General features: G+C 64.5%; 5 protein-coding genes across 12 annotated transcripts; 2 read left to right on the plus strand and 3 right to left on the minus strand.

The window, feature by feature from the left end:
* Positions 1 to 412: 412 nt before the first annotated feature.
* SIRT2 (sirtuin 2) lies at positions 413 to 4635 on the minus strand. 5 transcript variants are annotated; one of them, XM_059872688.1, is made up of 15 exons: positions 4441 to 4635; positions 4314 to 4353; positions 3862 to 3978; positions 3157 to 3198; positions 2972 to 3078; positions 2832 to 2888; positions 2676 to 2744; positions 2456 to 2585; positions 2123 to 2182; positions 1979 to 2034; positions 1788 to 1864; positions 1661 to 1712; positions 1461 to 1525; positions 1146 to 1212; positions 413 to 1056 (listed from the first exon to the last, which is right to left on the minus strand). In XM_059872688.1, the coding sequence occupies exons 1-15, from the start codon at positions 4594 to 4596 to the stop codon at positions 745 to 747; spliced, it is 1407 nt and encodes a 468-aa protein (XP_059728671.1). In that variant the 5' UTR covers positions 4597 to 4635; the 3' UTR covers positions 413 to 744. The 5 variants fall into 5 exon arrangements, with proteins under 5 accessions (XP_059728671.1, XP_059728675.1, XP_059728673.1 ...); XM_059872692.1 differs by lacking the exon at positions 4314 to 4353 and having other exon boundaries at positions 4441 to 4619; XM_059872691.1 differs by lacking the exon at positions 1461 to 1525 and having other exon boundaries at positions 920 to 1056.
* Positions 4636 to 4747: 112 nt separating this feature from the next.
* NFKBIB (NFKB inhibitor beta) lies at positions 4748 to 8607 on the plus strand. The gene is given in 7 exon segments (XM_059872693.1): positions 4748 to 4996; positions 5908 to 6013; positions 7270 to 7516; positions 7824 to 7912; positions 8002 to 8076; positions 8078 to 8263; positions 8392 to 8607. Coding segments are annotated over 7 exon segments (966 nt in total). The 5' UTR covers positions 4748 to 4781; the 3' UTR covers positions 8440 to 8607.
* A 699-nt stretch (positions 8608 to 9306) lies between these two features.
* Positions 9307 to 14068, minus strand: SARS2 (seryl-tRNA synthetase 2, mitochondrial). Its single transcript, XM_059872687.1, is given in 15 exon segments — positions 9307 to 9608; positions 9685 to 9924; positions 10164 to 10257; positions 10338 to 10450; positions 10520 to 10607; positions 10712 to 10757; positions 11173 to 11281; positions 11355 to 11402; positions 11504 to 11609; positions 12214 to 12277; positions 12764 to 12818; positions 13188 to 13328; positions 13398 to 13427; positions 13549 to 13644; positions 13770 to 14068. Coding segments are annotated over 15 exon segments (1782 nt in total). The 5' UTR covers positions 14034 to 14068; the 3' UTR covers positions 9307 to 9320.
* Positions 14069 to 15155: 1087 nt separating this feature from the next.
* Positions 15156 to 16101, minus strand: MRPS12 (mitochondrial ribosomal protein S12). Its single transcript, XM_059872694.1, has 2 exons — positions 15880 to 16101; positions 15156 to 15662 (listed from the first exon to the last, which is right to left on the minus strand). Exons 1-2 carry the CDS (start codon positions 15926 to 15928, stop codon positions 15280 to 15282), a joined length of 432 nt encoding a protein of 143 aa, XP_059728677.1. The 5' UTR covers positions 15929 to 16101; the 3' UTR covers positions 15156 to 15279.
* A 240-nt stretch (positions 16102 to 16341) lies between these two features.
* PAK4 (p21 (RAC1) activated kinase 4) lies at positions 16342 to 26091 on the plus strand. 4 transcript variants are annotated; one of them, XM_059872686.1, is made up of 10 exons: positions 16344 to 16444; positions 16736 to 16796; positions 20650 to 20866; positions 21768 to 22250; positions 22997 to 23389; positions 23606 to 23739; positions 24126 to 24252; positions 24334 to 24459; positions 25034 to 25168; positions 25244 to 26091. In XM_059872686.1, the coding sequence occupies exons 3-10, from the start codon at positions 20666 to 20668 to the stop codon at positions 25397 to 25399; spliced, it is 1755 nt and encodes a 584-aa protein (XP_059728669.1). In that variant the 5' UTR covers positions 16344 to 16444; positions 16736 to 16796; positions 20650 to 20665; the 3' UTR covers positions 25400 to 26091. The 4 variants fall into 4 exon arrangements, with proteins under 4 accessions (XP_059728668.1, XP_059728669.1, XP_059728666.1 ...); XM_059872685.1 differs by having other exon boundaries at positions 16342 to 16444; positions 24126 to 24459; XM_059872684.1 differs by lacking the exons at positions 16344 to 16444; positions 16736 to 16796; positions 20650 to 20866 and having other exon boundaries at positions 21222 to 22250.
* Positions 26092 to 26834: the final 743 nt, after the last annotated feature.

Consider the following 26834-nt stretch of genomic DNA (forward strand, 5'->3'; position numbering starts at 1 on the left):
GTTTCCAAGTCCTTGGGAGAAGAGTTTGGGAGTGGAAAAGGATCTGGAGCACGGGGTGGGAGTTGGACTCGATGCCCCTCGTGGGGGAAGCTCGGGATGTTCTGTGGTTCTGTGACAATTCTTCCCCACAGGAAGGGACGTCTTCCACCCCCCATCTCAGGGGCAGCTCCAAGGTGGCCCTGGGGGACCAAGCCCAGCCAGACCCCCCTGTCCTGGCAGCTTCCCTCCAGGAGCAGCCCTTGGATTTTGGGATTTTGGAGGCGCAATCCAAACTTGGGCCAATTTTGGCTCGGGGACGATGAGTCCCATTTGCCATTCCAAAAAAGTCACGTTTGCATTTCCCAGCCCCACAGATCCGTTCTCGCTCTTCCTTCCATCCCAAATCCCAGGTATCACACAGCACATAGAGAGCTTTGTTTTGAAACCTTTTCTTTAATGTAAATTCATGTTATTTCTCAGTAGATATAAAAGTGAGAAACTTCCCAGGTTTCAGTCTTTTGCACACACCTCCCCCCACACCATCCCTAAGAATTCCAACACATTTTGGAGCTGTAACACCCCTTTTTAGGGGAGGAAAAAAAACCTTTCTGTACCCTCAACCTCCCCCTTTCTTTTTCTGACTTATTTGCCCCCTTTCCTGTATTTTTATTTTGTTTTCCTCTTTCTTTCTTTAAGGAAAGAAAGAGCCCCAGCCCCTCCAGCCCCCCAGTGACCACATGAAGCCAAAAACTCCTCTGTGACCATTTAATTTTGGGCTGTCCCCCCTGTGCTATGGGGAGGGTCCTCACTGCCCCCCCGTGACTTTCCTGGGTCATTTTGAGCCTTGTCCTTGTCCCCCCCCTGGGGTTTTTTGGGGTCCTTTTCAGCCTTGGCCGTGCCCCCCAGGCTCTTCTTGGGGTCACTCTGAGCTTTTCCCTCGTCCCCCAGGCCCTTTTTGGGGTTCCCCCCATCCTTGTCCTCATCCCCCCGGGGCTTTTGGAGGTTCCCCCCAACCCTGTCCCCACCCTTGGCGTCGATGGCCGCGTGTTCCCTCCGCACCAGCTCCTCCAGCTCCTCCTGGGGGGGACACGGGGGGGTTCAGGGGGGTCCCAGGAGGGTTTGGGGGGGCAGGAGGACCCCCAGAGTTTGTGGGAGGGGGGCAGTACCTTCCAGCCCAACAGCTCAGCCAGAGCCAGGCACCCGCTGTCACAGTCCCCCAGCCAGGCCACGTCCCTGAGCAGACACAGGGAGCCCACGGTCACCTTTGGGGAGCCCCGAAAATCCTGGGGGGCCCCGGGATCACCTTGAGGGTGCCCAGAACCACCTCGGGGTGTCCCAAACCTCGATGGCAGTCCTCCAAACCACCCTCAGGGATCCCCAAAACCACCCTGAGTGTCCCAATTCCACTTCGGGGGTCCCCAAAGCCACAGGAGGGGTTCCCAAAATGACGGGCTGGGGACAGAGCCCCCACCTGGCCATACCTGTAGGCCTTGTCTGAGTCAAAGTCCATCCCACCAAAGCCCATCAGGGACATCAGGGGGTCACTCTGGGGGGGATAAAAGGGGTGACAAGGGGGGGGGCAGCTGCTCCAAGCCCCCCCCCCACCAGTGACTCCCAGAAAGGTTTTGGGGGCAGGGGGACCCCCAAAATGATGGGATTTTGAAGGTGCCCCCCAGCTCACCTGCCCCGTCTTCTCCTTGTTGATGAGGAGTCTGGGGGTGTTGGTGGGGACCCTGTGGGAGGGAGACAGTCACAGGGGGCTCCCCAGGGTCTGGGGGGGTCCGGGAGGGGGTCTGGGGGGGTCTCACCTGCTGATGAGGGAAGCAAAGGGCTGCACCTGCAGCGAGGTGCCCATGATGAGAAGCAGGTCAACCTTCTCAAAGTCCTGCATAGGGAGGGGATGTCACGGGTGGGGAGGGGTCCCCAGGTCACCTCAGCCCCAGCCCAGCCCCAAATCCAGTCTGGGGGGTGGGACTGGGGGCCCCCAGACCCCACTCACCGACTCCAGGAGGGCGAAGAAGCGCGAGGGGAGGTTCTCCCCAAAAAACACAATGTCTGGGGAGGGGGGGCAGGTCAGTGGATGAGGGGGTGAAGACCTCCCCCCAAATTCCTGCTGAGCCCCCCTCCCAGCCCCAGAACTCACCGGGTTTCACCAGTCCCTGGCACTTCTCACATTTAGGGACGAGGGAGGAGAAAATCCGCTCTGGGGAGGAGGAGGGAGAAGCTCGGTGGGAAAAGGGGGCACGGGGGCATCTGGGGGGCACGGGGGCGTTTGGGGGGGCAGAGGGGCATTTGAGGGGGCACCGGGGAATTTGTGGGGGGCACTGGGGAATTTGGGGGGGGCACGGGGGCGTTTGGGGGGGCACCGGGGGACAACAACCTGCTGTTCCCACCCTGTGGCAGAGCAGGTGGGGACAGCCCCGCAGGCACTCAGGGGGATTGGGGGGTCCCGGGGGGTCCCCAGAGCCCCCCGTACCCCTCATCCAGGCCAGGCTGTAGCGCTGGCGGCACGAGGCCCGCAGGCAGTGCGAGGTGAAGAAGGTGCCGTGAGCCTCCACCAGCAGCTCCGGGTCCAGCCCCGCCACCCTCTCCAGAGTGTCGATGTTCTGGGGAGGCCCGTGGGGGGTCAGGGGGTCCCCAAAATCCCCGTGACCCCCCTCAAACCAGGCGGGGGGGAGAGGGGGTGCACGCCCCACCTGGGTGTAGCAGCGCAGCAAGAGCCCCTTGTCCTGCAGCAGCCGCATGAAGTAGTGGCACACCGTGGGCTGGGGAGGAATGTGGGGGTCGTTTGAGGGTCTCTAGGGACCACCCTGACTGGGGGGGGGTTGGAAGGAGGTTAGGGGGTGTTTTACCTTGAACTGCCCCGGGTAGAGCTCACGGGCGAGGGCGAAAAAGGGCTCTGGGTGTTTCTGGGGGGGCACAGGGAGCTCAGGGGGGGCTCCCCAGAGAAACTCAGGGCCCCCCCAGAATTTGGGGAGGAAAGAGGGGGTACCTTGAAGAACCCAATCTCAAAGATGGCCTCGGGGTAGGGGAGGTTGTAGCTCTGCAGGTTGGAGTAGAGCCCGGTGCCAGGGGAACGGAAATCAGGGATCCCTGCAGCTGGGGGGTTGGGGGGGGGTCAGGACCCACCCCGGGGGTCCCTGAGCCCCCCAGGGCCCCCCCACCCAGAGCACTCACAGGTGGAGATGCCAGCGCCCACCATGCACACGATGTTCTTACCTGGGGGGGGACACGAAGGGGTGAACCCCAAATCCACCTCAAGAACCCCAAAACTGCCCCCTCCCCCCAAAGCGAGCCCCCAAATCCCCCGCTGCTCCCCCCTCCCCCCGTTCTCGCCGCCCCCCATCTGGGCCCCATTTTCCTGCTGCCCCCTCTCCGTTCTTGGTGCCCCCCATTCCTGTTTCCGTTCCCAGCCCCATTCCCATCCCCATTCCTGTTCCCGGTGTCCCGTTTCCGTTCCGGGTGTCCCGTTCCTGTTCCCGGTGTCCCGTTCCCGGTGTCCCGTTCCCGTTCCCGGTCCCGGTGCCCGTACAGCGCTCGCTCTTCAGGAACCGGCTCCCGCCCCGTCCCCACTGCCGTTCCCAGCCCCATTCCCGGTGTCCCGTTCCCGTTCCCGGTGTCCCGGTGCCCGTACAGCGCTCGCTCTTCAGGAACCGGCTCCCGCCCCGTTCCCATTGCCGTTCCCAGCCCCATTCCCGTTCCCGGTGTCCCGTTCCCGTTCCCAGCCCCATTCCCGGTGTCCCGTTCCCGTTCCCGGTGTCCCGGTCCCGGTGCCCGTACAGCGCTCGCTCTTCAGGAACCGGCTCCCGCCCCGTCCCCACTGCCGTTCCCAGCCCCATTCCCGGTGTCCCATTCCCGTTCCCGGTGTCCCGGTGCCCGTACAGCGCTCGCTCTTCAGGAACCGGCTGACGCCCGCCAGGCTCAGCTCGTCCAGCACCGGCTCCGCTCTGTCCCCGCCGAGCCCCAGGGTCCGGGACAGCAGCGACCGCAGCAGCTCCACTGGGGGGGACACCCAGCTAAACCCCCTGAATGTCCCCAGATGTGCCCAGACAGCGCCAAAGCCACCCAGAATGTCCCAAAGTGTCCCAAAGGCCCCAGAAAGGTCCCCAAAAATCCCTCAAGCGACCTCCGGGAGATCTAGAATGTCCCCAAACGTCTCATTCCGACCACCCTGTCCCAGAAACGCCCCCAAAAGTGTCCCCAGGGGTCCCCGAGGTGTCCCCAAAGTGTCCCCAGGGGTCCCCGAGGTGTCCCAAAGTGTCCCCGAGGTGTCCCCAAAGGCCCAGCCCGGGGCCCCTGCGGCCACCACGGGAGCCCGGCGCTCCCAGACCCACTGTCAGCGTCGGCCGAAGCGCCCGGCTCGGGCTCTGAGACCTGCGGGGAGGAGTGCGCGGGGTCACCGGGGTGCCGAGGGCGGTCACCGGGGTGGGGACCGGGGGGGACAGACGCCGGGGGCGTTACCGGAGACTCGGCGTCCTGCTCCGCCTCCGCCTGCCGGGCACCGGGAGCTGCGTGGGCACTGGGGGGGTCCCCGGAGGGGGCGGGAGAAGAGGGAGCCGCACGCCCCGGGCCGCTCCCAGCCCCGCCGCCGCCCCCGGTACCGTCCCGGTCCGCCATGGGCGCGGCCTGCCCGCACCACAACTCCCGGCGTGCCCCGCGGAGGGGGAAATTCGTAGCCAGACGGAGGGTGCTGATTGGCTGAGAAACCCGGAAGCACAGGCGCGGACTACAGGTCCCGGCAGGCGCCGGGGCGGGGATTCCCCGGCCCGCGATGGCGGCCGCGGCCTGAGGCGGCCCCGGCGATGGCGGCCGCGGCCCCCGCGGCCCCGGCGGCCCCCAGCGAGGCCAAGCGCCCCGAGGGCGACGAGTGGTGCGACAGCGGGCTGGGCTCGCTGGGCGAGGGGCCGCTGGGGCCGCCGCTGCCCGCCAGCCCCGCGGCGGAGTCCCCCGAGCCCCTCGCTGACCCCGCGGCCTGGCTGCGGCACGTCCTGAGCTTCGTCACCGAGGAGGGCGACACGTGAGGGCGGGCAGGGACGAGGGAACCCCCCGGGGTCTGGGCGGGACCCCCGCGCACACGCTGGGCTTGGGGGGTCACGGTCCTGCCTCTGCCCGGGGTTCCGGTGCGATCCCCCCGGGACCGTCGCAGCCCTCAGGCGGGGGTCCCTCGGTAACGGCCCAGGACCCCCAATAACCCCCCCAATAACGGCCCAGGACCCCCAATAACCCCCCCAATAACGGCCCAGGACCCTCAATAACCCCCCCAATAACGGCCCAGTACCCCCAATAACCCCCCCAATAACGGCCTAGGACCCTCAATTACCCCCCAATAACGGCCTAGGACCCCCAATAACCCCCCCAATAATGGCCCAGGACCCTCAATAACCCCCCAATAACGGCCCAGGACCCCCAATAACCCCCCCAATAACGGCCCAGGACCCCCAATAACCCCCCCAATAACGGCCCAGGACCCCCAATAACCCCCCCAATAACGGTCCAGGATCCCCAATAACCCCCCCAATAACGGCCCAGGACCCTCAATTACCCCCCCAATAACGGCCCAGGACCCTCAATAACCCCCCCCAGGACCCCCAAAACGGCCCAGGATCCCCAATAGCCCCCCCAATAACGGCCTAGGACCCTCAATAACCCCCCCAATAATGGCCCAGGACCCTCAATAACCCCCCAATAACGGCCTAGGACCCTCAATAACCCCCCCAGGACCCCCAATAACGGCCCAGGACCCTCAATAGCCCCTCACTAACGGCCCAGGACCCTCAAAACCCCCCAGTAATGGCCCAGGAGCCTCAGTAACCGCCCCACACTTTTTTGGGCACTCCCCTTGGGTCTGGGGGTGTCAGTCCTTTATTGGGTGCCCCGTTTGGGTCTGGGGGTGTCAGGACCCCCCCGCCCAGCCCGTGCCGCCCCCAGGGCCCTGCACCTGGCCGTGATCCACGAGCACCTGGAGTTCCTGGAGTCCATCCTGCGGCACACGGAGCACTCGCCCTACCTGGACCTGCAGAACGACCTGGGCCAGGTGGGACAGGAGAAATTTGGGGGTCCCAGAGGAGCTGGGGGGGAATTTGGGGTCACAGCAGGGCAGAGCTGCAGGGAGGGGGAATTTTTGGGTGGGGTTTGACCTCTCCCCCTCCCCAGCTGTGACACACCTGCACCTCCCAGAGTGTCCTGCACATCTGGGGCTGGGGTCTTGCCGTGATGTTTTGGGGTGATATTCTGGGGTGATGCAGGTGTTCCGGGGTGCTGTTTTGGGGTGATTTAACCCTGTTTTCCCCACACAGACCGCCCTGCACATCGCCGTGGTGCTGGGGCTGGGGTGATATTCTGGGGTGATGCAGGTGTCTGGGGCGCTGTTTTGGGGTGAATTAACCCCGTTTTCCCCACACAGACTGCCCTGCACATCGCCGTGGGGCTGGGGCTGGGGTTTTGGGGTGATATTCTGGGGTGATGCAGGTGTTCCGGGGTGCTGTTTTGGGGTGATTTAACCCTGTTTTCCCCACACAGACCGCCCTGCACATCGCCGTGGGGCTGGGGTTTTGGGGTGATATTCTGGGGTGATGCAGGTGTCTGGGGTGCTGTTTTGGGGTGAATTAACCCCGTTTTCCCCACACAGACCGCCCTGCACATCGCCGTGGTGCTGGGGCTTTGGGGTGATATTCTGGGGTGATGCAGGTGTCTGGGGCAGTGTTTTGGGGTGAATTAACCCCGTTTTCTGCACACAGACCGCCCTGCACATCGCCGTGGTGCTGGGGCTTTGGGGTGATATTCTGGGGTGATGCAGGTGTTCCGGGGTGCTGTTTTGGGGTGATTTAACCCTGTTTTCCCCACACAGACTGCCCTGCACATCGCCGTGGTGCTGGGGCTTTGGGGTGATATTCTGGGGTGATGCAGGTGTCTGGGGCGGTGTTTTGGGGTGATTTAACCCCATTTTCCCCACACAGACTGCCCTGCACATCGCCCTGGGGCTGGGGCTGGGGTTTTGGGGGGATATTCTGGGGTGATGCAGGTGTCTGGGGCGGTGTTTTGGGGTGATTTAACCCCATTTTCTGCACACAGACCGCCCTGCACATCGCCGTGGGGCTGGGGTTTTGGGGTGATATTCTGGGGTGATGCAGGTGTCTGGGGTGCTGTTTTGGGGTGAATTAACCCCGTTTTCCCCACACAGACCGCCCTGCACATCGCCGTGGGGCTGGGGTTTTGGGGTGATATTCTGGGGTGATGCAGGTGTTCCGGGGTGCTGTTTTGGGGTGATTTAACCCCGTTTTCCCCACACAGACCGCCCTGCACATCGCCGTGGTGCTGGGGCTGGCCGGGGCCGTGCGGCGGCTGCGGGCGGCGGGCGCGGGCGTGGCCGTGCGGGAGCGGGGCGGGCACACCCCGCTGCACCTGGCCTGCCGCGAGGGGCACCCCGCTTGCGCCCGCGCCCTGCTGGGGGCACCCCCTGACCCCCGGGACGCCCCCCGGGACCCCCGCAAGGAGGAGGAGGAGCGGCGGGCGCAGCTGGAGAGCGTCAACTACGACGGTGGGGGGCAGGAGGGGCGCGGTTTGGGGGGGGGACAGACGGTTTCGGGGGGTTCATGGGTTGGGGGGGATCATGTGGGTTTGGGCTCATCGTGGTTTTGTGGGGGATTACAGTTTTCCGGGATTTTGCACACGTTTTTGTGGGTGGGGACACGGGTTTGGAATTTATGTTTTGGGAGGAAGGTCGGTTTTGGTTTTTGGGGGGTGGGGGGGGAGGGTCGCGCTGTTTGGAGGGAGGGGAACGGCTCTGGGGGGGGGGGTCCCACGTGCTGAGCCAGGGCTTTGGGCCCCCCGTGTCCCCCCCACAGGTTACACCCCCCTGCACGTGGCCGTGCTGCGCCGGGACCCGGAGCTGGTGCAGCTCCTGCTCCGCGCCGGCGCCGACCCCGACCGGCCGGTGGGTGCCCCCAAAAACCCCCCGTAGCAAACCAAAAACGGGGCTCTGGGGGGGTCCTCGCCGCCCCCTGACCCCGCCGTGCCCCCCAGGAGCCGAGCTGTGGCCGCAGCCCCCTGCACTTGGCCGTGGAGGCGCAGAGCCCCGAGGTGGCCGAGTGCCTGCTGCAGGGGGGGGGCGCGGCCCGACCCCCGCACCTTCTCGGGGGTCACCCCCCTGTACAGCGCCCGGCGCCGCCCCGACCCCCGCCTGCCGCCCCTCCTGCGCCGCTTCGGGGCCCGCGACCCCCCCAGCGGCGACAGCAGCGACAGCGGCGACAGCGGCGACAGCGAGGGCGGGGCCGAGGACAGCGAGGTCAGTCCGGGACCGCAGCCGTCCTGTCCCCAGAGACCCCCGGGGCAGGGGGGCTCCCCGCAGGGCCCCCAGACCCTCCGAAGCTCCCCCACGCTCCCCCAACCCCCCAAACCTTTGTCCCTCCCCAGGACGAGTACGACGACATCGTCATCAACAGCAGGCACTGCCCGGCCTGAGGGCCCCCCGAGACTCCCCCAGAGCCCCCCTGGATGGACCTGGGGGTCCCCCTGCTGCCCCCCAGCCGGGGGGACCCCCTCAAGGTGGGGGCTCACCCCCTAAAATCCCGAGGGAGCCCCCAGGGTTGCGGGGGGTGGTGGGAAATAAAGCAGAGGCTGCGCTCCAAAGGAAGGACAGGTGTGACAGTGGGGGACACCTGTGTCAGTGTGGGAGACAGGTGTGACAATGGGGGACATGGGGGGGGGAAATGTCACCTGTGTGAGTGTGGGAGACAGGTGTGACAATGGGGGACACCTGTGTGAGTGTGGGAGACAGGTGTGACACTGGGGGGACATGGTGGGGGGAATGACACCTGTGTGAGTGCGGGAGACAGGTGTGACAATGGGGGGACATGGGGGGGGGTATGACACCTGTGTGAGTGCATGAGACAGGTGTGACACTGGGGGACACCTGTGTGAGTTCATGAGACAGGTGTGACACTGGGGGACATCTCTGTGAGTTCATGAGACAGGTGTGACACCGGGGGGACATGGTGGGGGGAATGACACCTGTGTGAGTGCGGGAGACAGGTGTGACACTGAGGGACACCTGTGTGAGTTCATGAGACAGGTGTGACACCGGGGGACACTGGGTGAGTGCGGGAGACACGGGTGACACTGGGGGGACATGGTGGGGGGAATGACACCTGTGTGAGTTCATGAGACAGGTGTGACACTGGGGGACACCTCTGTGAGTTCATGAGACAGGTGTGACACTGGGGGACACCTCTGTGAGTTCATGAGACAGGTGTGACACTGGGGGACACTGGGGAACACCTGTGGCTCCCAGAGCACCCCCGGAGCAGAGCACACACCTGTGACACGGAGGAGATTTTCAGGTTTTATTCCCGGGCTCTGTCACCTCGGGGACACCCCGGGCTGTGACAGTTTCCTGTGTCCTCTGTGTCCTCCTGTGTCCCCTGTCCTGCGTCCGTCCCTCGCTGTCCCAGCACCATCCGTGCCCTGCCTCCTCCGGGGGGCCCCCTCCCCTCAGGGCCCCCTCCCCATTTTGGGGGGCCCCCCCCGGGCTGGTTGGGGCCGATGTAGCGCAGGAGAGGGGCGGGGGGCCGGGCCAGCACCTCCCGCCCCACCAGCGGCTGCAGCACGGGGGGCACGCGCACACGGCCATCCTAGGGGGGCACACGGGGCAGGGTGAGCCCCCCCGCAGCCCCCAGACCCCCGCGGGACCCCCCCCAAATCACTCACCGGGAGCTGGTTGCACTCGAGGAGCGCGATCAGCATCCGGGACACGGCGCAGGCGGTGCCGTTCACCTGAGGAGGGGGCGTGGGGTCAGGGGGGGCCTAGAGACCCCCTCCCCCCCCCCCCCCCGGGGTTTTTGGGGGCCCACCCACCGTGTGGGCGTGGCTCAGGCGGCCCTCCTCCCCGCTGTACATGATGTTCAGCCGCCGGCTCTGGTAATCAGTGCAGTTGGAAGCGCTGGAGATCTGGGGGGGAGGGGGGTCAGGAAGTTTAGGGCACCCCCCCTCCTCCTCCACTCCAGGGACCCCCCAAAATGGGGGTCCTGACCCAGCAGCAAGGGTGAAAATAAAGGGGGACCATAAACGAGGAGGGAGGCGTCACCCTGGGCACCTCTGGATTTTTGGGGCTTTCCCAGAATTGTTTGGGTTCTCCCCAAATTACTGGGGCTCTCCCTGAATTATTGGGGTCCCAGACCCCCCCTCACCTCCCCAAATTTGCCCCGTCCAGGCATCCAGGCCTCGATGTCGAACTTGCGGTAGGCGGGGAGCCCCAACTCCTCCGTGGGCATGTCCAGGACACTGGGGGGCCCGGGGGGGGACAGTCAGGAGGGATTTCGGGGGTCCCACGGATTGGGAGGACCCCCCCAAATCCCCCTCACCGGTAATGGAGCCCCAGCTCTGAAAAAATCTCCTTCTGGAGCCCCAGGAACTCGTCCAGCAGCTCCTCGCTCTCCGTGCCGCGCTCGGCTGCCGTCACCCCGAACATCTCCACCTTGGGGGGGTACAGGGGGTGATCCCCCCGCCCCTCCCCCCCAGGGCTCCCTCCCAGTGCTCCCAGTACCTTGGTGAACTGGTGCACTCGGTAGAGCCCCCAGGGCTCGCGGCCCGTGTCGGTCTCGGCACGGTAGCAGGTGCTGGAGCACACGACCCTGGGGGGGGACACGGCTCAGGGGGCCCCAAAACGCCCCCCAGGGGACTGGGGGGGATCCCCCCAGGAGAGGGGGTCCCTGGGGGGGACACAGCCCCCCTGTACCTGACAGGCAGGTCCTGCAGCCGCACAGCATGGTCCATGAAATACCCTGGGTGGGGGGACACAGGGAGGGTCACCCCCAAATCCATCTGCCCCCTGGGTGGGGACACAGGGTCACCCCCAAATCCATCTCTGCCCCCTGGGTGGGGGGACACAGGGTCACCCCCAAATCCATCTCTGCCCCCTGGGTGGGGGGGACACAGGGAGGGTCACCCCCAAATCCATCTGCCCCCTGGGTGGGGGGACACAGGGTCACCCCCAAATCCATCTCTGCCCCGTGGGTGGGGGGACACAGGGAAGGTCACCCCCAAACCCATCTCTCCCTCCCCCCGCCTTTCTCCCTCTTTTCCCCCTATTCTTTACAATTTTTCTCACATTCTCCCCCAGTTTTCCCCATTTTCCCCCCTATTTTCCCCCATTCTCCCCCTGCCTGCGGGTTTTCCCAGTTTCCCCCCGTTTCTCACCTGCAATTCCCACCTCCGAGGTCCCGGCCAGGCACAGGTCCTCGAAGCGTGCGGGGTCGATGGTGTAAACTTGGGAGGGGGTGGCGCTGGGCTGGACCCCGCAGCCCTCCTGGGGGGCACAGGGGGGTCACCCGGGCCCACAGGGGCGCCGGGGGGGGTCGGGGGGCTCGGGGGGCACTCACAAAAACGGCTCCTCGCAGCAGGTCCGGCACCGTCATGGGCAGGAAGCCCTGGGACAAAGGGAGATCGGGAGACTCCGACCCCCCCGGGTGCCCCCAGAGCATCCTGGGACCCCCAGACCCTCGCAGGCTCCCCCCAGGTCCCCCCTCACCTTGCTGAGCAGCTTCTGCAGGGTGAAGGTGACAAGGGCGTGCTGGAGCAGGGCCCCAGCCCCGCACAGGTAATAGGAGCGATGGCCCGACACGTGGGACAGGCGCCTGTGGGGTGAGACAGGTGTGGGACAGGTGTGGGACAGGTGGGCAACACCTGGGGACACCCCCAAACCCGCACAGGTAATAGGCCCAACACGTGGGACAGGCGCCTGCAGGGTGAGACAGGTGTGGGACAGGTGTGCAACACCTGGGGACACCCCCAAACCCACACAGGTAATAGGAGCGATGGCCCGACACGTGGGACAGGCGCCTGCAGGGTGAGACAGGTGTGGGACAGGTGTGGGACAGGTGTGCAACACCTGGGGACACCCCCAAACCCACACAGGTAATAGGCCCAACACGTGGGACAGGCGCCTGCAGGGTGAGACAGGTATGGGACAGGTGTGCAACACCTGGGGACACCCCCAAACCCACACAGGTAATGGGAGCGATGGCCCGACACGTGGGACAGGTGTGCAACACCTGGGGACACCCCCAAACCCGCACAGGACATAGGAGCGATGGCCCGACACGTGGGACAGGCACCTGCAGGGTGAGACAGGTGTGGGACAGGTGTGGGACACCTGGGGACACCCCCAAACCCACACAGGTAATGGGAGCGATGGCCCGACACGTGAGACAGGTGTGTTCCCCTCCAGGTGTTGCTCACCTCTGCCGAATGATGTCCAGCCCCTCCCCCAGCTCCAGGTGTCCCTTTGGCTTGAAATCAAACACTGGGAGAGAGAGGAGGGACCTTGGTCACTTTTGTCACCTTGGTGACCCCAGACCCTCCAAATCTGCCCCCCAAATCCTCCAGAACCCCGAGACCCCCCCCAGAGCACCCCAGACCCTCCAAATCTGCCCCCCAGATCCTCCAGAACCCCCAGACCCCCCCCAGAGCACCCCAGACCCTCCAAATCTGCCCCCCAGATCCTCCAGAACCCCGAGACCCCCCCAGAGCACCCCAGACCCTCCAAATCTGCCCCCCAGATCCTCCAGAACCCCCAGACCCCCCCCAGACCCTCCAAACGCCCCCCCAAATGCACCTCTAGACCCTTCTTCCCCCCCAAGGACCCTTCTCCTCCTTCCCCACACAACAAAAAGCACCCCGACACTCCCCAAACACCCCCAGAGCCCCCCAGGCACTCCCTGACCCCCAAACACCCCCCTGACCCTCCCAAATGCCCCCCAGGACCCCCCCAAACCCCCCCAGCCCTCACCTGGTTTCTCCCCAACCACCTCGAGCAGCCGGGCCTGGCTCTGGTCCCCAACGGGCTGGGGGGGCACAGGGGGGGGTTGGAGACCCCCAAATCACCACAGAGGGGGGCAGGGGAATTTTGGGGGGGGGTCTCACCAAAGCAGAGTGGGTTTGGGGTGATTTTGGGGAGGTTTTTGGGGTATCACCACAGCGGGGTGGGTTCTGTTGGGTTCTGGGTGATTTTGGGGAGGTTTTTGGGGTCTCACCACAGCGGGGTGGGTTCTGTTGGGCTCTGGGTGATTTTGGGGAGGTTTTTGGGGTCTCACCACAGCGGGGTGGGTTCTGCTGGGCTCTGGGTGATTTTGGGGAGGTTTTTGGGGTCTCACCACAGCGGGGTGGGTTCTGCTGGGTTCTGGGTGATTTTGGGGAGGTTTTTGGGGTCTCACCACAGCGGGGTGGGTTCTGTTGGGCAGCTGCAGGGCCCCCAGGTAGAATCTCTGCTCCAGGTCAGATTCCTCGGCCTCGAGTGCCCGGAGCTGCCCCCGGAGGCTCCGGCCCCGCTCCCGCAGTGCGGCCAGCTCCGGGTGCTGCCAGATGGCCACCGTGAGGGCCTGGGGGGCCAGGAACCCCCCGGGACCCCAAAATTCCATTCCTACCGTCTTGGCCGCTGCCTTGTCGTGGGAAGCCTGGGGGAGAAGAGGAGTCAGGAGGTCCTTGGGGGTCTGGGGGCCGTGGAGTGGGTCAGGGAAAAAGGGAGGGGGGTCGTGGGGGGTTTCTGGGGGACTTGGGGGTTCCCGGGGATCTCACCATGATCTCGCGGACCCCCTGGGCCACGCGCCCCTTCTCCGCCTCCAGCCGGGCGATGCCATCGCGCACCTTCCCCAGCCGCGACCAAGTCCGCACCTGAGGGTGTGTCCGGGGGGGCGTGGCTCAGGTGGGCGCGCCGGCCACACCCAAACTGGGTGGGGGTTTTGCACACACAGGCCCCGCCCCCCTCAGGCCCCGCCCCCGCCGTTCCCGCCACTCACGATCTCGCGGAGCGCGGCGCCCCCTAGCGGCCCCCGGCGCCGCTCCACGTCGCGCTCGCTGAGCGCGGTCACGTCGAGCTGCGGCCGCGCGCTCAGCCCCTCGCGCGCGTGCTCGTAGAGCCGGCTCCGCCCCGCCGCGGCCCCGGGAGCGGCCCCGGCCTCGGCAGCGGCCCCGGGAACGGCCCCGGCCCCGGCCCCGGTAGCGGCCCTGCGCCGCCCGCCCGCCGCCCGCCCCGCCGCCAGCAGCGCCCGGCGCGCCGCCATCTTGGGCACCGGCGTGTGGGGTCACGCGGGGGAGGAGCCGGGGCGGGGCCGGACACGCGCCCGAGCGGCACACGCACACGGGCGGGTTTGGCCACGCCCCCAGCCTCAGTTTGGTGACCCCGGTGACCCCCCCGTGACCCCAGAGATACCAGTGACCCCCCAATGACCTCCCAGTGACCCCTGTGACAGCCCAGGGTCATCCCAGTGACCCCAGAGACCCCTGTGACAGCCCAGGGTCATCCCAGTGACCCCACCACCCCTTCCCAGTACCCCAAAGGCGCCTTCCCAGTACCCGCACTCTCCCCACAACCCTTCCCAGTACCCCCCAGTACCCCCACGACCCTTCCCATCCTCCCCACGACCCTTCCCAGTACCCCAGGGCCTTTCCCAGTGCCCTCACCACCCTTCCCAGTGCCTCCAGTACCCCCTCCACCCTTCCGAGCACCCCCAGTACGCCCACAACCCTTCCCAGTACCCCCCAGTACCCCCACGACCCTTCCCATCCTCCCCACGACCCTTCCCAGTACCCCAGGGCCTTTCCCAGTGCCCTCACCACCCTTCCCAGTGCCTCCAGTACCCCCTCCACCCTTCCGAGCACCCCCAGTACGCCCACAACCCTTCCCAGTACCCCCCAGTACCCCCACGACCCTTCCCATCCTCCCCACGACCCTTCCCAGTACCCCAGGGCCTTTCCCAGTGCCCTCACCACCCTTCCCAGTGCCTCCAGTACCCCCTCCACCCTTCCGAGCACCCCCAGTACGCCCACAACCCTTCCCAGTACCCCCCAGTACCCCCACGACCCTTCCCATCCTCCCCACGACCCTTCCCAGTACCCCAGGGCCTTTCCCAGTGCCCTCACCACCCTTCCCAGTGCCTCCAGTACCCCCTCCACCCTTCCGAGCACCCCCAGTACGCCCACAACCCTTCCCAGTACCCCCCAGTACCCCCACGACCCTTCCCATCCTCCCCACGACCCTTCCCAGTACCCCAGGGCCTTTCCCAGTGCCCTCACCACCCTTCCCAGTGCCTCCAGTACCCCCTCCACCCTTCCCAGTGCCCCCCATGACCCTTCCCAGTCTCCCCACCACCACTCCACACCACAACCCCAATAATTCAATCCACTCCACACCACTGCCACACTTTAATTCCAACTTTACACGCCCAGGCGGGGCCCATCCCCAGCCAGTGCCCCCAGTCCCGGCCCGGGGGGGCTCTCCCCCAGCACCCCCAGCACGGGGGTCCCCGCTCATTTCTTGGCCTGCACGTGGGCGCAGTCGTGCTTGCCGCGCACCACGGTCAGCTTGACGCCGGGCAGGTCCTGCGTGCGCCCGCCCTGCACCAGCACCACGTGGTGCTCCTGCAGGTTGTGGCCCTCGCCGGGCACAAAGGCCACGGCCTCGCGGCCCGAGCTCAGCCGCACGCGCACGCAGCGCCGGTTGGCCGAGTTGGGCTTCTTGGGCTTGCGGATCAGGTTCTTGAGCACCACGGCCTTGATCTGCGGCCGGCCCATCGTGGCGCCCGGCTTGCGGGGAGGGGGCGCGGGGCGGCCCTGCCGGTGCATCTGATTCAGGGTGGCCATGGGGGAGGACGGCGGGCCAGGAGGCGGCGGCGGGAGGAGCAGGCCCGGGGCTGCGGAGGGGACACGGAGAGGGGTCAGCTCAGGGGGTATGGGAGAGCCTTGAGGTCCCCAAAGTGACCTTCCCAGTGCCCCCAGTCGCCCCAGGACCCTTCCCAGTAGCCCCAGTGTCTCCAGTACCCCCAGGACCCTTCCCAGTGCCTCCAGTGCCCCCAGTACCCCCAGTTTTGGGGTTTGGGGGGTTTTGGGGAGGAAGGGGAATTTACGCACTGCAGCGCGGCAGCGAGGCAGCGACCCTGAGCACGGCGCGGAGCGACATCTCCGAGGTTCTAAGGGGAGAAGGCGCGGTCAGAACCGCCAGGGGGCACTGGAATTCCTCAGGAATGTCCTAACTCCTCAAAAGCACCGGGGAGCGGAGGCACCGGATCCCCCACGTTCCCCTCAGTGCGCCGCCATCTTGCCAGGTCGGAGCGCACAGGGCTGCGATTGGATAGTGGAGATGACAATCTCTGTGATTCGCAGGGTGATTGGTCAGACAGCAACTGATCGGTGGAGACCCTCCCTCTCAGCAGCAACTTCCGCTTTAGGCCCCGCCTATTCCCGTGTAAACCCCGCCCCAAAACTGGTTACCCACCCATATTCGGCTCGGCTCCGCCCTAGGCCACGCCTCTTACCCATATTTGGCTCTCCATCCTCCTCTCCATGTCCATGTATTGCTCGCCCCACCCCCCCACCCGGGTCCCGCCCCTCGGGGGCGTGGTCTGTCGCCGCGGCGACGCGGGCGTGGGAGGACCCGGATGTGCCTGTGTCCCAACATGGCGGCGGCGGCGGCCGAGTGAGGCCTGAGGGGGCCCGGAGGGGGCCGGGGGCGCTCGGGGCGGATTTGGGGATTTCGGGAGCATTTGGAGACCCTCCAAAGACAAGGGATTATTCGGTGATGGAGGAGGCTGGTCTTGGGGGCAGTTTGAGGCACCCCAAATCGCCGGAGGGGCGGCAGCAGCAACCTGGGGAAGCTCTGGGATTGGGGATATGGATCTAAGCGCCCTCCGCCCTAAAAAAAACCCCAAAACTCCCCAAAAGGGGAGCTCGGGGCTGCTCCTGAGGGAATTCCCTTCTTCCCCTGCAGCACTTTGACCGGAGGACCCGGAACGCGGAGCTGAGGCAGGAAAGTTTTCCCTTGGTGGAAGGTAGGAAACGAAGCCGGAGTTAATTCCCGGAATTTCTGATCCCACGGGGACTCGGGGGTCTCCTCCCCGCGCCCCCGCCCAGCCCCAGAGCCCTGGGATGGGTTTTTCCTGTGGATTTGGGTCAGGAGCGCCAGGGCGGAGGGGCACTGGAATTCCTCAGGAATGTCCTAACTCCTCAAAAACAGCGTTTTCCCCCCAATTTTGGCACAGCGGGAAGGGAAATTGCCACCCCCATTGTTTTTTTCTGGTGCTCCTCAACGAAAAAGGAGGGAAAAAATTTTGTAAAGCTTTTGGATTTGGGCTTTATTTGCGTTTTGCCTGAAATTTAGTGAACTTTGAAGTAAGTAATGGTGGGATGGAGAGATTGACCCACGGTCGGCTTGGAAATAAGTGGGAATTTGGTTTATGGGGAATACCCAGATGTGGAAAAGAGGCAGCAATCCTTTGGAAATGGCCAAAAACTTCCCCCTCCCGCCGTTCCCTGTTGTGTTTTGGGTGAAAAAGGTGGGAGTTTGGTCACCAGCCTCTCCTTAACAGCCGCGGGACGAGCAGGAATTTCTGCAGGTTCCAGGGAGAAATTCCAAGGATGTTCCTGCCCCTGGCTTTGGTTAATCTTTGAAGTTGTTCTCCTCCCGTGGGGTGGGAGCCCTGGAGGAATATCTGGGACCAGCCCCGGGAGGGATTTCCCGTTTTCCTGGATTTTGGGCGCCTGGGTCGTTAGGGATGGACGGGATCGTTACTGATTAATCGGACCCTCGTTAATTGGCCCTTCCCTTGCCCCGAGCCGGAGATTCCCGACCTTCCTCCTTCCCTCTCCCTGCGCTTCCAGCTCGGGGGAAACTTCCTGCTGCAGGAAAAGGGCGGAATTCCGCCAGAATTCCTCTTTTTTCTCTCCCTTGTACACGCTTTCCCTTCCTCTCTCCACTCCTCCCTCGTTTCCCCGCTCTCCCCCTTCCCTCCCGTCCCGGTTTTCCCGGAAGCTCTGAGCGTTTGTTTCCCGTTTCCCCGGGAGCTCGGATCTCCTGCTTCCCTTCCCGGATTTCTTTTCCTGTTCCCCGTCAGCTTTGGAGGCTCCAGATTCCTGGAATTCCGGGATTCCTCCGGGGCAAAGGCCGGCACTTCTCCTCCTCTTCCTCCTCCTCCTCCTCCTCCTCCGGCAGATCCAGCTCGGCCAGTCCAACCCGCCTGTCCCGGCCGGACCGCTCCGGCCCCGGCCTGGCTTTCCCGGGAATTCTGACCCCTTTGTGGCAATCCCAGGATTCCAGCCCCCTTCCCAGCCTGGCTTTCCCGGGAATTCTGACCCCTTTGTGGCAATCCCAGGATTCCAGCCCCCTCCCAGCCTGGCTTTCCCGGGAATTCTGACCCCTTTGTGGCAATCCCGGGATTCCAGCCCCTTCCCAGCCTGGCTTTCCCGGGAATTCTGACCCCTTTGTGGCAATCCCAGGATTCCAGCCCCTTCCCAGCCTGGCTTTCCCGGGAATTCTGACCCCTTTGTGGCAATCCCGGGATTCCAGCCCCTTCCCAGCCTGGCTTTCCCGGGAATTCTGACCCCTTTGTGGCAATCCCAGGATTCCAGCCCCCTCCCAGCCTGGCTTTCCCGGGAATTCTGACCCCTTTGTGGCAATCCCAGGATTCCAGCCCCCTCCCAGCCTGGCTTTCCCGGGAATTCTGACCCCTTTGTGGCAATCCCAGGATTCCAGCCCCCTCCCAGCCTCATTTTCCCGGGATTCTGACCCCTTGGTGAGGATTCCCGGGATTCCAGCCCCCTCCCAGCCTCGTTTTCCCAGGAATTGTGACCCCTATTGTGGAATCCCAGGATTCCAGCCCCTTCCCAGCCTGGCTTTCCCGGGAATTCTGACCCTGTTGTGGGGAGCACGATTCCCACCAGGACCCAGCCTGAATGCTGCTGATTTTGGGGGGAATTTGTGGGATTTTGTTGAGAGTTTTAGGGAAAGCTCGAGATTATTCTGCCTGCTGCAGACTCGGTTCCGTGTTAATTGGTAACTCATTAAACCCCGCTGGGATCCCGGGAATGCAGCCTGGGAAGGGCTGGGGAATAATTTCAGCCCCTCCTGGCCCCCATCCCACCCTCTGGAATTCTTCAGGACCTCTCTGCCCCTGCCAAGTGCCGCCAGTTTTTCCACAACCATCTGAAAAAAAGAGGGGTTTTGGGGTGAAATCCCGTGGGTTTGGTGTCCAGAGGCTCCAGATGCTGCACCTCCCCGAGATCCTGGCTGACCCGGACCATCCTCGGATATTTCCCACGGAGCACCAACAGGAAAAGCCCAAGTGCAGCAGATTCTAATCCTCCCACTCCAGACTCAGCTGCAAATTTCCCCGAACCAGGGGAATTTTCCATCGGAAAATGGGATTGTGGCAGTCCAGGGAGGATCCCAGCGGTGTCTCAGGAGGGTGGGAGGAGGGATCAGCTTGGGATGAGCAAGGAGAACGGAGAAAACACGGAATTCTGGCAGCTTTTGGTGAGGTCGAAGCGGAGGAGGAGAAAAACTTCGTAACCATTGGATCATTGATTTAAGGAGAAAAGCTCCAAGACTGGGAAAACCAGTGAGAAAACCTTGGAAGCAGTGGGATTCTGGAGCCTGGAGATGGGATTGAGCTGAGGAGCTGGAAAAAAAATCTGAGGAAATGGGAAAATTGCCACGAGGAGAAGCAGTGAAAGTGGGAAAAATGGACCTGCCCAGGATCCTTGGGATTTTGGGGCCATTCCCAGTGGGATTTGTGCCCCCACTGGGGTCACAGTCCCAAAACCCTCCCAGCTCAGCTCGTTCTTGGCCTGGAAACTGCAGGGAAAACGTGGAAAAACAGGGAATGAAATCAGCCAAACCCTTGGATCGTGCCCCAGAGCTGGGATCCCAGGAAAAGCAGATTTTTTGGTGGCTCTTTGAGGTGTTTCAAATCTGTTTGTTGGCTCAGGCTGGGTTAATGGGTTAATCCTATTTCCAGGTGGGAATTTCTGGTGTTTCCAGGCTTGGACTTGGGGGAAAAACGGGAAGGAATTGGATAAAAGTGGGGCAGAAGTGGTCAGTGGATGGATAAAACCATTCCAGCAGCGGGATTTTGGGGCTGATCCAGTCAATCCCAAGGATGGATAAAACCATTCCAGCAGTGGGATTTTGGGGCTGATCCCCTCCATCCCAAGGATGGATAAAACCATTCCAGCAGTGGGATTTTGGGGCTGATCCCCTCCATTCCAGCCATGGATAAAACCATTCCAGCAGTGGGATTTTGGGGCTGATCCCCTCCATCCCAAGGATGGATAAAACCATTCCAGCAGTGGGATTTTGGGGCTGATCCCCTCCATCCCAATGCGTTTCCTCCCAACAACTTTTGGGACTGGAATAAATCCCAGTTTATTCCATCCTAACTGTGGGATTTGGGCACTGATCCCGCTCCTGGGGACGTTCCCGTTGCAACACCAGATTTCAGGGGCTGTTCCTGTTCCCAGGGCTGGATTTCAGGCACTGACACCATTCCTGCTGCCAGCTCCCGTTTCCCACCCCTGACTCTGGGGTTTTGGGTCCCATTCCTGTTTCCAGGGCTGGATTTCGGGGCCATTCCCAGGGCTGGATTTTGGGGCTACTCCCATTCCTGCTGCCAGCTCCCATTTCCCACCCCTGACTCCGGGGTTTTGGGTCCTGTTCCCGTTCCCAGGGCTGGATTTCAGGCACTGACACCATTCCTGCTGCCAGCTCCCATTTCCCACCCCTGACTGGGGGGTTTTGGGTCCCATTCCTGTTCCCAGGGCTGGATTTCGGGGCCATTCCCATTTCTGCTGCCAGCTCCCCTTTCCCACCCCTGACTGGGGGGTTTTGGGTCCCGTTCCCCTTCCCAGGAGCGAGTCCCGGGCCATGTTCTCCAAGAAGAAGAAGCGGGTGGAGATCTCGGCGCCGTCCAACTTCGAGCACCGGGTGCACACGGGTTACGACCCCTCGGAGCAGCGCTTCACGGGGCTGCCCCGCCAGTGGCAGGGGCTGCTCGAGGAGTCCGCCCGGCGCCCCAAGCCCCTCGTGGACCCCGCCTGCATCACCGCCATCCGCGGGGCCCACAAGGTGCAGAAAACCTCGGGAATCCAGGGGGGTGTGGGGCAGGGTGGGCCCAAACGGGTCCACGTCCTGGGTTTGGGGTCTTTGAGGAGGTGAAGGGGTGCTGGGTACTCTTTGGGGTTGAAATGGGGGTGGTTTGGGGGGCTTGGAAGGAGGGGATTTTGGGGTTGTTCAATATGTGGGGGTTGTGGAGCAGGTGAGGGGTTGCCAGACGCTCAGAAAGCCAAACTGGGAGGGATTTGGGGTCAGGGAGGTGGGAGCTGGGTCCCCGTGCCTTTCTTACCTCCCAAAAAGACAAACTGGGGGAGTTATGGACCAGGGGGGTCACGGTGCAGGGAGGGAGGAGCTGGGGGCTCATTCAGTCCCTAGGGTGGGTTTGGGGGAATTTGGAATCTCGGAGTATATCAGGGTGTCCTGGATGCTCTTTGGGGTCAAACTGGGAGGAGTTTGGGGGTCTTGGGGCAGGGTGATGAGGTGATGATTGAGTCCCCCAGGACAGGGATCCCCCGGTGAGACCCTTCCCCACACCTGGAACCAGCTGACCCCACGGGGACTCGGAGTCATTCCCACCTGATCTCTTCCCCATTGTGTGTGTTCCCAGTTGTTTAAGTCCCCCATGTTCCCACATCCCCCCATGTTCCCACATCCCCCCATTCCCACCTCAGCTCTGACATTCCCCCAGTTCCCACCCCATCAAACCCCCCAGCATTTTGGGACCCTCTCAGAGAGGCTAGCCCCCAGTCCCTGGGGAGCACCCAGGGTGGTGCAGGGCTGTGGGACTCTCCCAGACACACCCCCTCCCCTCTGCCCACCCTGCCACCCTCCTGCAGCCATTCCATGTCACCTTTCTGTTGTTTTTTTTCCCTTTTTCCCCGTTTCCCCCGCGTGTGTTCCCCCCTTCCCGCAGCCCATTGTGCGCGGCTCCAAAGGCACCCGGGATGGGGCCCCCGGGGGCCGGGACCGGACCCTGGCGTGGCTCCTGGACGAGCTGGCGGCCGTGTCCGTGTCCCGCTCCAACTCCCTGCGCCGGGACAGCCCCCCCTGCCCCTCCCGGCCCCTCCCGGAGAACGGCCTGGCCCCGGGAGCCCCCCGCTCCCGCCTGGAGCCCGCCAAGAGCCGCCGCGGGGAGCCGGAGCCCAGCCCCCAGTCCCAGCCCCGGGAGGACCCCCACGCTCACCCCCACCCCCCCGGGGGCCGCCCCAAATCCAGCTCGGCCGGAGAGGGGCCCCCGCGGCCCCCGGCCCGCGAGCAGCGCCCGCTCTCGGGGCCTGACCTGCGGCCCCCCGACGTCCCCGGCGCCCCCGGAGCGGGGCTGAAGACGGCGCCCGGACGCCCCTTCCACACCTACCCCCGTGCTGACACCGACCCCGGCCCGGGGGGCACTGCCCAGGTAAAGGGGTGTGCCCAGGCCTGTCCTCATCCTCCTCTTGCTCTTCTTCTTGCTGCTCTCCTTCCTTTTCCAGAGTGGGTTCTCTGCTCCTCTTCCTCACGGCTTCCGCTGGGATCAGCAGCAGCTTCCTTCCCCAGCCACATCCTTGGCTCTGGAGCAGTTTCTTCTCCTTTTTCTCCTTCTTCTCTTTCTTTTCCTTCTTCTTCTTTTTCTTTGGGTTCTTCTTCTTCTCTTCCTTTTCTTGTGCTTCTTCATCCTGGCTATGCTTGTCCTGTTCTTTCTCAGAAGCAGCTCCTCTGCTCCTCTTCCTTTCAGCTCCCCAGAATGGGGACGTGCCACCACCTCCCCTGCCACTGCTGCGCCCTTGGCACCCAAACAGTTTCCTCTTCCTCGCTCTCCCTCTTCTCTTTCTCCTTGGAAGCAGCTCCTCTGCTCTGCTTCCTCACAGCTTCCCTCGTCCCAGTTGGAATTGGGGCATCCTCAAGGCCTCCAGCTCCGAAATTCCCTCCTGGTGCTGCCTCTGGCCCCCAAGTCTCTTCCTCTTCCTCCTCCTCCTCACTCAGCCCTTCCCTGCAGCCTCTGGCCCCGAGTCTCTTCCTCTTCCTCCTCCTCCTCACTCAGCCCTTCCCTGCAGCCTCTGGCCCCCGAGTCTCTTCCTCTTCCTCCTCCTCCTCCTCACTCCCTCTGGCCCCTGGCATTCCCGCTGGAATTCGGGGGCTGACACCCACTCTCCCCTGTCCCCACAGGCCGAGCACCATGCGGGACGCCCCCAGGAGGTGACCCCCAATGGGCCGGTCCCCACGGGCGCTCCCGGTGCCCCCCAGGCCCCCGGCCCCCCACGCCCCAAAGCCCCGGAGCCGCCTCCCCCGGCCCCGGAGCCCCCGGCCCCGCGCGCCCCCGGCCCCGCGCCCGCCCCGGCGGGGGGGCCCCAGCGCGTGTCCCACGAGCAGTTCCGGGCGGCGCTGCAGATGGTGGTGGACCCCGGGGACCCCCGCACGTACCTGGACAACTTCATCAAGATCGGCGAGGGCTCCACGGGCGTCGTGTGCATCGCCACCGTGCGCGGCTCCGGGAAGCTCGTGGCCGTCAAGAAGATGGACCTGCGCAAGCAGCAGCGGCGGGAGCTGCTCTTCAACGAGGTGAGGGCAGCCCTGGGGACCCCCTGGCAGCCCTGGGGACCCCCTGGGAGGGAACTTCAGAGACCCTCAGGAACTCCTTGGATCCCTCAGGAGACCCTCATGGCCTCCTCAAAGCTCCTCAGAGCCCTCTTGGTGACCAACCAGGGACCTCCTGATGCCCTGGGGACCCCTGGGGACAGTGCCAGGCTCCCATCCCTGTGTCCCACCCCTGGCCAGGTGGTGATCATGCGGGACCACCAGCACGAGAACGTGGTGGAGATGTACAACAGTTACCTGGTGGGCGACGAGCTCTGGGTGGTGATGGAGTTCCTGGAGGGCGGCGCCCTGACGGACATTGTCACCCACACCAGGTGACCACCCTAGGGGGGGCAGGGGGGACAGAGGGGGCAGGGGGGGCAGGGGGCGGTGGCAGGGTGGCAGGCTGGTGACAGAGGTGGCAGGGGGCGGTGGCAGGCTAGTGACAGAGGTGGCAAGGTTGGCAGGGGTGGCAGGCTGGTGACAGAGGTGGCAGGGGGCGGTGGCAGGGGTGGCAGGCTGGTGACAGAGGTGGCAGGGGGCGGTGGCAGGGTGGGGACAGAGGTGACGAGGTTGGCAGGGGTGGCAGGCTGGTGACAGAGGTGGCGAGGTTGGCAGGGTGGCAGGCTGGTGACAGAGGTGGCAGGGGGCGGTGGCAGGGTGGGGACAGAGGTGACGAGGTTGGCAGGGTGGCAGGCTGGTGACAGGCTGCCATGCCCAGGATGTCAGAGGAGCAGATCGCGGCCGTGTGCCGCTCGGTGCTGCGGGCGCTCGCCGTGCTCCACGCCCAGGGCGTCATCCACCGCGACATCAAGAGCGACTCCATCCTCCTGACGCACGACGGGCGGGTAGGGATCCCCAGAACTCCCCCCAGACCTCCCCCCAGGCCTTTGGCACCCTGCCCTGAGCCGCCCTGGCCCCGCTGGCAGGTGAAGCTCTCGGATTTCGGGTTCTGCGCCCAAGTGAACAAGGACGTGCCGCGGCGCAAGTCCCTGGTGGGCACCCCGTACTGGATGGCCCCCGAGCTCATCTCCCGCCTGCCCTACGGCCCAGAGGTGGGTCAGGGGGCTTGGGGGAGCCTGGGGGGTCCTGGGGCACATTAGGGGGTGTTTAGGGTGGGTTTCAGGGGGTTTGGGGTGGGCGTGTGGGCCCCCAGGTTTATCTCCTGCCTTCTCTGCCACCCTGAGGTGTCTTGTGGGGAGGTTGGGACGGGTTTGAGGGTGCCCAGGGTGGGTTTAGGGAGAACAGGGTGGGTTCAGAAGGGGTTTAGGGGTGCTCAGGGTGGGTTTGGAATGGAGTTAGCAGTGCCCAGGGTGGGTTTAGGGAGAACAGGGTGGGTTCAGGGTTGCCCAGGGTGGGTTTGGGGAGCACAGAGTGGATTTAGGGTGGGTTCAGGGTTGCCCAGGGTGGGTTTGGGGAGCACAGAGTGGATTTAGGGTGGGTTCAGGGTTGCCCAGGGTGGGTTTGGGGGTACCCAGCGTATGTTTGAGGGGCTCCAAGTGGCCTCCCCATTCTGTGCAGACCCCCCCCATTCTGGATGCTGTATATTTGGGAGTGGGGGCATGGAATGGACTTGAGGGGCTCCCCCCTAACCCCCTCCTCATTTTTGGGGTGACTTTCCCCCCCCAGGTGGACATCTGGTCTCTGGGAGTGATGGTCATCGAGATGGTGGATGGGGAACCCCCTTATTTCAACGAGCCCCCCCTCAAGGCCATGAAGCTGATCCGGGACAACCTTCCCCCCCGGCTCAAGAACGGCCACAAGGTAACTCGGGGGGGGAGTCCCCCCCCTCCTGGGAAGCCCCGGGGGTGTCTCACAGCCCCCTCTCGTGCCCCCCAGGTGTCCCCATCCCTGAAGGGCTTCCTGGAGCGGATGCTGGTGCGGGACCCAGCGCAGCGGGCGAGTGCCCCGGAGCTGCTGCGCCACCCCTTCCTGGGTGTGGCGGGCCCCCCCGCCTGCATCGTGCCCCTCATGCGGCAGCACCGGCTGCGGTGAGACCCCCCTGCCCCGGGGGAGACCCCCCCTGCCCCAGGGGAGACCCCCCTGCCCCAGGGGAGACCCCCCTGCCCTGGGGGAGACCCCCCTGCCCCGGGGGAGACCCCCCCCCTGCCCCGGGGGAGACCCCCCACCCCGGGGGAGACCCCCTCCTGCTCCTCCTCCTCAGCAGCACCCCCAAACTGGAGTGGGACTGGGATGTTATGGGGGACAGCGGCCCCCCCAACCTGTACTACTGAGCTGGGGACCCCCCAGCAGAGATTTTGGGGGGCAGGGGGGAGCTGTCATCCCAGGGATTTGGGTTCCTCCTGGTCCCTCCTGCCTTTGGGACCCATTTTGGGGCATTCCCCCCTTTTTTTTGTTTTTTTTAGCCCCCTCTTTTCTACCCAGTTTGGGCACTGGGGTGTGGCCCCCCAACATCTCCGTGAGAGGGGGGTCCCTGAAACGACAGCCACCCCTCTCCCCAGCACACCACACTACTGATCAGGGTGTGTCCCTCCCCTGGGCCTTCCTCGTCCATTTTTGTTGATTTTGGGGTGTTTTTTGTTGGTTCCTTCTCCCCGGAACTCCCTCGTGCCCCCTCGGTTGTTTTTTAACAAAGTGATATTTATATGGTCGGGTTTTGTACCGCGCGGGACGGGGGGGCCCCGGGGGGACACGGGGCCCCCCCAGATTACACGTGTCCTTTTGGACCCACCGTGTGCTGTGTGCTTCTTTGGGGGGTGGGGGGCACCTCTGACCTGCCCGCGGAGCGTGGGGACACCCCCTCCCCAATAAAGGACCCCCCTGACATGCCCACGGGGTAGGGGGTGTGGGCACGCCCCCTCCCCAATAAAGGACCCCCCTGACATGCCCAGGGGGTAGGGGGTGTGGGCACGCCCCCTCCCCAATAAAGGACCCCCCTGACATGCCCACGGGGTAGGGGGTGTGGGCACGCCCCCTCCCCAATAAAGGACCCCCCAGGCAGGAGCTGCTGCTGCCTCAGGGCTTTATTGGCTGCAGGGGGGGCAGGGGGGGCATGGCTGTGCTGGCTCACGGGGCACGCGGCGTCTCGCGGTGGCTTGGCTCGGCTCGGGTCAGCCTGGCTTGGCTCACATTGGCCAGGCTTGGCTCGGGTCAGCCTGGCTTGGCTCACATTGGCCAGGCTTGGCTCGGCTTGGCTTGGCTCATGTTGGCCAGGCTTGGCTCGGGTCGGCCTGGCTTGGCTCACGTTGGCCAGGCTTGGCCAGGCTTGGCTCGGCTTGGCTTGGCTTGGCTCATGTTGGCCAAGCTTGGCTTGGCTTGGGTCGGCCCCTGATGGTGAATCATGGCCAGTGCCAGCTGGTGTTGAGTTGGCTGGGCCAGCGTTGGTTTGTGTTGGCTCCTCTTGGCCAACTTGAGGACAGTTTGGCCCACGTTGGCTCAGGCTGACCCGCGCCGACTCGTGTTGGCTCGC

The sequence above is a fragment of the Haemorhous mexicanus genome, chromosome 37, assembly GCF_027477595.1.
Source record: "Haemorhous mexicanus isolate bHaeMex1 chromosome 37, bHaeMex1.pri, whole genome shotgun sequence".
NCBI classification, from domain to species: domain Eukaryota; kingdom Metazoa; phylum Chordata; class Aves; order Passeriformes; family Fringillidae; genus Haemorhous; species Haemorhous mexicanus.